This window comes from Arachis stenosperma, chromosome 2 (genome assembly GCF_014773155.1).
Source record: "Arachis stenosperma cultivar V10309 chromosome 2, arast.V10309.gnm1.PFL2, whole genome shotgun sequence".
In the NCBI taxonomy this organism is placed as follows: Eukaryota; Viridiplantae; Streptophyta; class Magnoliopsida; order Fabales; family Fabaceae; genus Arachis; species Arachis stenosperma.
In genome coordinates, this window is record NC_080378.1 from 2,771,748 (window position 1) to 2,781,212 (window position 9,465).

The 9,465-nt window shown below is 36.9% G+C and overlaps 2 protein-coding genes across 2 annotated transcripts; both read right to left on the reverse strand.

Annotated features, from left to right (window-relative positions):
- Window positions 1-52: 52 nt before the first annotated feature.
- On the reverse strand, window positions 53-4,978 carry LOC130961343 (putative disease resistance protein At3g14460). The gene is made up of 3 exons (XM_057887176.1): window positions 1,190-4,978; window positions 364-666; window positions 53-135 (listed from the first exon to the last, which is right to left on the reverse strand). The coding sequence occupies exon 1, from the start codon at window positions 4,926-4,928 to the stop codon at window positions 1,251-1,253; it is 3,678 nt and encodes a 1,225-aa protein (XP_057743159.1). The 5' UTR covers window positions 4,929-4,978; the 3' UTR covers window positions 53-135; window positions 364-666; window positions 1,190-1,250.
- A 1,232-nt stretch (window positions 4,979-6,210) lies between these two features.
- LOC130961344 (UDP-glycosyltransferase 91A1-like) lies at window positions 6,211-7,815 on the reverse strand. Its single transcript, XM_057887178.1, has one exon. It carries the CDS (start codon window positions 7,810-7,812, stop codon window positions 6,382-6,384), a length of 1,431 nt encoding a protein of 476 aa, XP_057743161.1. The 5' UTR covers window positions 7,813-7,815; the 3' UTR covers window positions 6,211-6,381.
- Window positions 7,816-9,465: the final 1,650 nt, after the last annotated feature.

Sequence of the window (9,465 nt, forward strand, 5' to 3'; positions counted from 1 at the left end):
ACCTTTTATACTTTAGCCATCCACCTTCTAACCCTTTTACCGCCACATACCCCCTCTCCAAACTCTCATTGCACCATCGGTCCCTCCCTCACCAGCCAGCTTCAGTGCCGCCGAGCTTCTTCTCCATCAAGCTGTCTGTTTAGAATGAAAATAACCATCACATATCTAGTAAAATGAACATTCAGCAAATTTTATTGTATCTACTTAAATCCAATCCAAATTAAATAAACATCCACTTTAGAGGGAAAATAACCAACCACATACCTAGTAAAATGAACATTCAGCAAATTTCATTGTATCTACTTAAATCAAATCCAAGTTAAATAAACATCCACTTTAGAACGAAAATAACCATCCGCATACCTAGTAAAATGATCAACAATTCAAGGCGGCGGTCCTGGGTCGTGAACAGCAATTCAAGGCAGCGATCCAGGGAAGAAAACAGCAGCGACTGCTGGAGAACAGGATCGTGAATCAACTATGGCTGCGACTGCGCGGGTTTCACAGGACAGCATTTTACCCTTTTTTTAATACGTTGTTCGCATTGTTTATTATATGCGTTATTCTTCATTTCTTTTGCTTGTTTTGACTGAAGCTAGCATTCAAGATCCATTCCAGAACTGCAATGCTCTCAAGACAATTGCTGCTTGATCTTCAAAGTATCTCCTGAAACACAAATTATATATATACATTTCAAGACTAACTGTTTGTCATAATTTCATCACAATAACCACAGACACACTTATGTGAAAACCTCATGAACACAATGTTGGATTATTAGTTTGATTTTAGAGTTAGCAGTTGAAAAGAAATGACACCCTAAAACAGGAAGTCAAAGCAGAACTAGAGAAATTATAAAGAAACTAAAGTGATTGATGGTTATAATACTACAAGTGATAAAAGAATTTCCATACACATAATACACTAATTTTATATCAAAAGAACCCTGTATATCAATCCAAAAAGATCAAATATTCTATGACAATGCTTTTTCTTGAATAATTTGAATCCCACTGCAGGTGTATATATGTACAAACTGCACATACCAAGATAAAGATCAATGAGTGAAGTTGATAGGAATGAAATTGCTCCTAATGGCATCACCAAAACTTCACCTTCTAATGACTATTTCGGGTACAGGATTGTCATCTTTAAATGTGGAAAGCATATTCTTGCATTAGCTACATACCTTTATCACCTTGTGAATCTGTCTGATGAGGTATCCAAATCCAGAAAGGAAGAAACAGTTATTATTTCGGGCCTCTAACTTGAATGGTGGGGATGTGTGAAATTTTGGGCCAAATTTGTTGATTCTTGTTCTTGCAGTGTTCTCCCAGGAAAGGACACAGTTTAATTTGAAGTAGCAAGAGAGAGGGAGGCAGCTTTTCTCCTTCCATATTCTCCAGGTTCCAACAGTACTCAATGTGCAATTGTTGAAGGGAGGTGAGGCGGAGAAGCTCGTTGCACTCCAACGTCTCCAGATTATTAAACCACCATATCTTGAGAGTGGTAAGGGAGGGAAGGTGAGGCAGCGAACCCACCTCTGGGTATGACTTTATGTTCTCACACCCTAAACCATAAATTCTGAGATGAGTGAGGGCGTCCAAATTGGCCATCCATGATAGATCCTTCACTTGTTTCTCGCAACCTCCGGCAGTAAGCTCTTTCAAGTTAGGCGGCAAACCACCCTCTGGCGACATGCAAACGTTTGGGCAAGCACATATGTCGAGAGAGTGTAAACTTGGGAGTAGACTATTCATGTCACGTGGTAATGCCTCCAACTTTGAGCACCTGCTAACATTGAGACGAGTCAAGTTGGGTGCAGCCAGTCCATCTCCTGCAAATGACACTAATTTCTCGCAGTAAGTAATGGAGAGACTTTGAAGAGCAGAATGTGGTGCCTCTGACATTGACACTGATTCCAGATTCCTGCACCCTCTTATCTCTAGATTCTTGAGATTGGGAAAGGCATCTAAGGAGAATGAGGTGAGGGAATCACAGCTCTCTAATATTAGTAGCTCTACCAAATCATACTTGTGCTGCGGGAATTCCAGTTTGCTGCAACGCCTGATTGCGAGCTTTTGCAAAGATTTGGGTAGTAAACAATTGTTCCGCCAGGACAAAGCAAACGAACACCTTAAGATTTGTATTTCTTGGAGGGAGGGTAGATGGTTAATGTTGATCATTTCGTTAAATGCAGACTCCACCACAGATTCACTTCCCCGAATTGATAATGTATCCCCTCTAAGTGACATAACTGGAAACCCTGCTGCTTGAGATTCGATAACTAGCTTGTGAACTTTCAAAGCATCCGATGAAGAAGAAACTATTCTCATGAATACCTGATGAAGCATATCTCTGTTTAACATTGGACAATCTGTTATTTGAAGAGTCTTAAGCTGAGGAAAAGCTTTTGAGTCAGGTAAGTGCCACTCCTCCCAACATGCCATTTTATCAAATTTCAGACTCTCCAACAAGGGAAAAGGAGGAGCAATATGCAAAGAAGGGTCATCAATACCCTTGTAAAACTCCATGCCAACACACTTCAGCTGAAGAAAACCTTGAATGTCCAGGGCCTTAAGAGATGGCAACTGTCCAAGTGAAGGCAGCATGCAGCAATTGTTGCAAGACTCCAGAGATACACTTGTCATATTGTTGTAAGAACAGTGCCCCAACCAATCTGAAAATATTGTACCCTTATATCCCTTGATGGTCAACTCTTTCAAGCAGTTGTGAGGTTGCAAGCTGTCGAGTATATCTCTTTCGGCTTTTGTGTTTGAAACCATATCATCACCTGAAGACCACTCCAAGCATAATTTGTCGATGAGATTCTTGTTTGTCATCCTTGCATTCTCTGCTTCTTTCACATCAACAATATTCTCCAATTTCTTTAGCTCAAGTGATCCATGAAGATTTGAGAGCCCTCCTAATTCTTGGATTTTGTTATCTTCATGCTTGCCCACCACAAAGAAATCTAAAGTATGCAAGTGTTTCAATTTGCTTATTCCTCCAGGCATTTCTTCCAAACGAGTTTTTCCAAGTTCAAGATGCCTTAAATTCACAAGATTATGCATGTTTCTAGGCAACATGGTCAGCTTAGTACATCTGTACAATATTAATGTTTGTAGATTATACAAGTTGCACAATGATTCCGGCAACCTATTAATGCTACAGCACGAGAGATTCAAATAGCGTAGATGAATCAATTCACCTATTGAATCAGGTAATACATCAAGTTTATCAAAGGATAAAACTCTCAAGTATATAAACTTAGATGCTACACTTTCCATGCTAAACAAATCATCAATATACAACGATGTCCTCAAAGATTCTAATTTCGCAATGGAGTTAAAGACTTTTGTGATAGGATGACCTAAGCTTCCACGTGGGAAATATGACAAATGACGAGTGAGAACCTTCTTCTCTTCTTGTTCACCAAGATCTTCTATTCTACAATAGAAGTCTCCGGCAAGGAATATTGCCAAGTCATGCAAGAGATCATGCATCACAAATCTCTCAAATTTGTACTTAGTTTTTTTAAAAAATAACCTTGAAGCTAATTCTTCAAAACACTTGCAACCAACCTCTTCTAAAGTCTCTCCTCTCTTTGGTAGGCTTAAAAGATCTTCAGCCATCCACAACAAAATTAGTTCATCTTTATTGAAAACATAATCTTTCGGAAACAGTGCACAATAAACAAAACAACGCTTCAAATGTGCAGGAAGGTGAAAGTAACTAATTAACAATGCTGGAACAATCTTACTGTCATTTGTAGAATATCCCCAAATATCACTCCTTAAGATTTTTTCCCATTCCTTAGCATCATGCCTTCTGCACAAGCAACCAAGTGTTTCTGCTGCTAATGGCAACCCGTCGCACTTCTTGGCAATCTTTTTGCCTATTCCTTCTAGTGTTGTGCTCCCATTTGATTCTGGAAAAGAAGCATTGGCTGCAAACACTGACCAACAACAGTCTTCTGATAATGGAATGAGATAGTGAGGGTGATAATTTGTTTGGACAACTGAACCAACATCTTCCTTGCGAGTAGTTAGAAGAATAGTACTTCCCTTAATCCCATATTGGAAAGGGGCTAGAAAATCCTTCCATTGATGATGATCATTACTCCAAACATCATCCAAAACAATAAAGAACTTCTTTTCAGACAATCCTTTCTTCAAAGCATCTTGAATTGAATTGAAGCTATCAAGATCCTGAGTATTTATAGAGATTTCCTTTACTATATTCTTTGTAGTCTCAACAATATTGAATTTTTCTGAAACACAAACCCATGCTTTCCGATCAAATCCCTCCATCAACTCTGCATTATTGTACATCGTTTGAGCCAAAGTAGTTTTACCAACACCACCCATGCCAACGATAGAGATGACAGAGAGGTGATGCTCATTGTTGTCATTCAGCATCTTGATTAAGGCCTTCTGGTCATCCTTCCTGCCATACACCTTCCCTTTTTCAAGAGAAGTGGATGGAGTTTTCCAGGAGAAGCTAGCAGTGGAAATCTTTTCAAGTCCAAGCTTTCCTTTGCGTTTCTCAAGATCTTCTATCCTTCTTACCACCCTTTCTATCTCATTCACCATCTGCCTATCTTCAGAATTGAAGATTCTACCCAAGAGAGTGACCTTTTGAGTTGCAGCTTTGGTGCAGACGCGGTCCAGCAAGTCATCAGCAGTGTAAAGAGCATCTCGGAGAGAGTTGAGCCACTCCTTCACATCATGGTTATCCAGTTGCTTGAGCTCTGCATCATCAACAAGAGCTCCAGCATCTGTCAGAGCATTCTTCAGCCTCTCAACCAAGTCAGAGCTAAGCTTCTTACCCACAACCAAGTTGACAGCATCAGCAGAAATGAGCCTGTCCAGGACAACATTAATGAAGCCAGACAGAAAAGCTCCACCAACAAGAACTCCAGCCATGATCTCAAACAAGATCAAAGTAATCAAATTTTAAGAATAGAAGGAAAGAACTATGCTTAAAGTTTTGAGAATAGAAGGAAAGAACAATTCTTTGCAATTGCAAGTTAGGAACAAGACGTGGTATCAGTCTCCGAGATAACTTAAAATAATTCAAAACAGTGGAGTAGATAGCTATCTTTACTAACTTTTCATTTTTATAACACTATAATTTAAATGTTATTGTCATTTTGGAAGGTGCACCGTAATTGCATAAAACCTTTAATGTTTAATAATATTCCTAATTTTTTGAAGTTGCAATGAGACTGCAAGATGTGTAAGGTTCAAACTTTTTAGGACCAATAGAAATGTAATCTTTGTGGAAATTTTGTATTGCAGAAAAACATCATCATAATTCATAAGCTGTTAGTCACTCAATGGTAATTACTTGCATCTACTATTTTTTTTTAAATGAAAAATATACGTAGACAATGAAAATATTAAACAATGTGAACAACGGATATATCAGATGTTCAATTCACTAGGTGTGCGGATGGTTATTCTAATATTAAGATAAATCTACCATACACTCATAATTTTTCAAACAAGTTTCATATGGTCATCGGCAGAAGGTATTAACAAACGTCATTTTGACACAGTATCTGATCTAACCTACTATCTAGAATTTATCCGAAAGAATCTGAATAATTTGCTTCATATAATTGTGACTGACTTCGGCAATATGAATTTCATTATTAGTATTTTTTTTTATCCAATCCAACTTGAGATAGTTAATCACCACCAGATTGTTTTATAAAAGCTACTCAAGTTATTAATACCAAAAAACCCTCTCTTTTTATCTTTACAAATTTTGATATCCATGCATGTCATCTAACAATAGCTCCCACTTCTTCCTCTTACCATTCATAATGTTCTACCAATTAATGCACATGCACTTCTGAAAGATGATGTTTCACTTTCAGATTAGATTTTGTTCTAGATAGATAGCTTTTCTACAAATACTTTTTTTTGTGAACTATCAAAAATATTTTCTGATGCATTAATTACCATTTCAATATTATTAAGAAAACGATTTTTCAATATCGGAGTTTTTAACCATCCAAACTTCCTCCAAGTTGATCTATTGCATGTTGGAAGTAATTCTAGACTTTCTTTGCTCAAACGTAATTTATAGCCCTTTTAATAATTAACAATATTACCAAATTTATTTCTCAAACCATACAACAAAATCAACCGCAGAAGGTAATTTATTACATAGTTGATCTACGGCTTAAGTCACGTTTAAATACATCCATAACATTAAGAGTTTGTTCGATAACTATCTTATCTGACTCTATAATCTCAATATATCTGCATTTGTCTTAAGACACCTATCAAACACAACCTAAGAGTTTATTCCTTAATGACTCAATATAAGAAACATTTGGACTAATAACAAGGTCTATTCTCAGATTCATCAAGTCCTAAGAAACCTGACAAATGCTTTCATGTAATCATGGTGAAGCTTCAAATCTCCTACAACTTTAGCAATTTCTCTTGTCTTGATTCTAAGCTCCTCTCCTTCCTCCAATACCATAGCTTCTCTGAGGCATTTGGCTATGTCATCTCTACTAAATGAACCATCTTCATTGTTTCTCTTCACTTCAATGGCAAGACCCTTATCAACCAAAGCCTTTGCATTGAGAGGTTGATCAACAACGAATGGCAACACTACAAGAGTGTGGCCAAACATCAAAGTCTCAATTATAGATCCCCAGCCAGAATGAAACAAAGACCCCCCAATAGATTTATGTGCCAAAATTTCCTTTTGTGGTGCCCATCCAAAACAAACTTTTCCTCTCTTTGATGTTCTTTCACAAAATCCAAGAGGCAGAGAATCATGATCATGAATTGCCCAGCTTGGTTTTCTCAGTGTCCACAAAAATGGAAATTCAGAAAGCTCTAATCCATAAGCTATCTCAAAAACTTGCTCTTTGCTCAACTTACACTCACTACCAAACCCAACAAAGACTACTGACTTTGTTGCTTGCGCATCAAGCCACTCGAAAGTCTTACTCCAAGACTCATCAACATGTCTTCTCTCTGGCATCTCCGGAGGAAGCAAACCTATAGGAATCACTGGCTTATCAATAAGCTCTTGATATAGATTCAAATACTCACCTTCCATCTCATAGCAGCTACGAAATGATAGAGCATTCGCACCGTCTATTACACTGGCAAGCCTATCAATGTCTCTTAACCCAGTCACATTTTCTATGTATGCATCTTGATAGAACGCAATGGCCTCGTTTTGTTGAAAAGCCACCGAAGACGGAAAATTCACCCATTCTCTTGGTGATGTTAGGACTTCTGGCGATGTTGGTGTTCTTATTCGACCGGGTGGTCCAAAGAACACAATAGTGGAAGCAGAGTAAACAGAGTGGTACATGAGTTTCACATGAAGTTCTTGAGCAATCTCTACAGTCCAGTGTGCATGAAAGTCACAAATGATCCAATTTGGTTGCAACTTAGACACAAATTCCTTCACTGGATTTTGCATTTGATCCCATGCCAACTTCAGGTACTGAATTTTATCAAATGGAATGTCCACAGTGGCCTCACCACCACAGAGATGTGATGAGTCTATTGATGATGGAAAATTCATTTCAATCAAGTGTAGCAAATGAGATAAATCTAAAGGTGGTTTTGGAAGCCTTTGAATGTTCTTTGGTGTTGAAATGAAGGAGACATGAATGCCTAATTTGACTATGGCTATGGAGAGTTCGAAAAATGGAATCAAGTGGCCAAATGCAGACCATGGAAGCATCACCACATGATGAGTTGCATTCTCAGACATTTTTTTCCTCTGTTTTTTTCTTGTGTTTATCCTATGACTTTTGATGGACATATATGTATATAGAAACAAAAATACATGCTAGATTTTCTTTCCATGTATGACTATTCAAACTTTATTATGTTAGGGATTGGCTAATCAATTTCAAGGTACTTTATTATTTGAATTATTTGGTTTCTGGCTGTCTCACACTTACTATTTTTTATGCAACAAAAATAGTAACTTTGTGGAATGTAACAAAATTGCATGGGATTGGGGAACACATCAAGTCAGAGATATCCAAATTTCATAATGACAACCTTATCTTTGAATCTTATAGTTCCTTTGAAAAAAACAAAAGAAAAGTGGTATTTGTCATCACAAAAACCAAACATACACTTAGCAACAAGACATGGTAACTTTGAAAATTCATAGCAGGGAAGAGCTTAATTGGCTTTGCTCTAACTTTTCATTTTTTTAATTCTTTCTTGCAAGTGGTATTGCTTCCGTGTCACCAACGGATAATGCTAGTCTTTGAGGAAACTATATTAAACTAGGAACATTTGGGCACCACATTTTTTGTATGTGTATCATGGTAACATATTATGAGGTTATCAATAACAATAATGCATGTTAGTTGTCTTATTTTAATAATTTGTACATTGATAATATCTTAGTCCTAGTTTGATTGTTTCTAAAACAAAGGGAAAAAAATGCAGTTACATCAAGGCAATAACACATATTTAATCTGCTCCAAAAATAATGTTGAGTAAAGTGACAATTAGATCCTCGAAGATATTGACCTCGGACTAATTAGTCCTTGAAGAAAAAAAGTACCAATTAAGTCCTTTAAGATAGTAAATGGTGGACATGTATGTCCTTCTGTCAATGAATAGTGCGGAACAAAATGGAATTGTCTATCTATTTTTTTATTTACAGCGGTGCATATCTCGTTACTGTCACATGAGTAGGAAAACGATGTAGTTTTGGACAGTGAAACATTTATTATCTTTTGAGTTTTCATATATCCTTTATCAGCTGCTTTTTATTTATCACAAATCCTATTAAAACAAGTGAAGTTTTGCTCCAAAAGTTGTTATCTATATGACTATCTTTTATAGATAGACATGTCAGAGTAATTAATAATACATATAAGCATCACCGTTAAGTTTTAGTTGATGAATTGATAGAAGGACATCATGTGTCCACCGTTTGCTATTCTGGAGTTAACAATCTTACATATAGCTGACTACAACTGCAAATTGAGGGCTTTCCTGATAAATGAAAGAAAAGAATGCAAATTTTGCTGTTGACATATCAGTTCAACTAGTTAATGTTGTCTAAACTTTTTTGCTTCAAGGATGTCAGGGATAAATAGCAACTAAGCCAGTAAGCTGAGCTGGCAGAGTTGGTTAGTTAGTTATAAAATCAGCTAGTGGTTGTTAGTATCAATCTCAGGTCTATCAACAGTTGCTGTAAGAGCTGCTATATAAGACTAAAAGTCAATGTAATAATCAGATAATGAAATCATTTTTCTCTTTCACACTCTATGAAAGGAGTCTTCTAGATCTCTCTCTCGGCTGGTGTGTTCTCATTCTCTTCTCTGAAGAGTTCTGATACCATCACAAAGGAATAGGAAATTTATGCTTGTGTGAATTTAATTGTGTTATCATGACAAACATGAAGGTTAGAGAATTACCTGCTCAGAAATCCGTATTCAAAAATTGT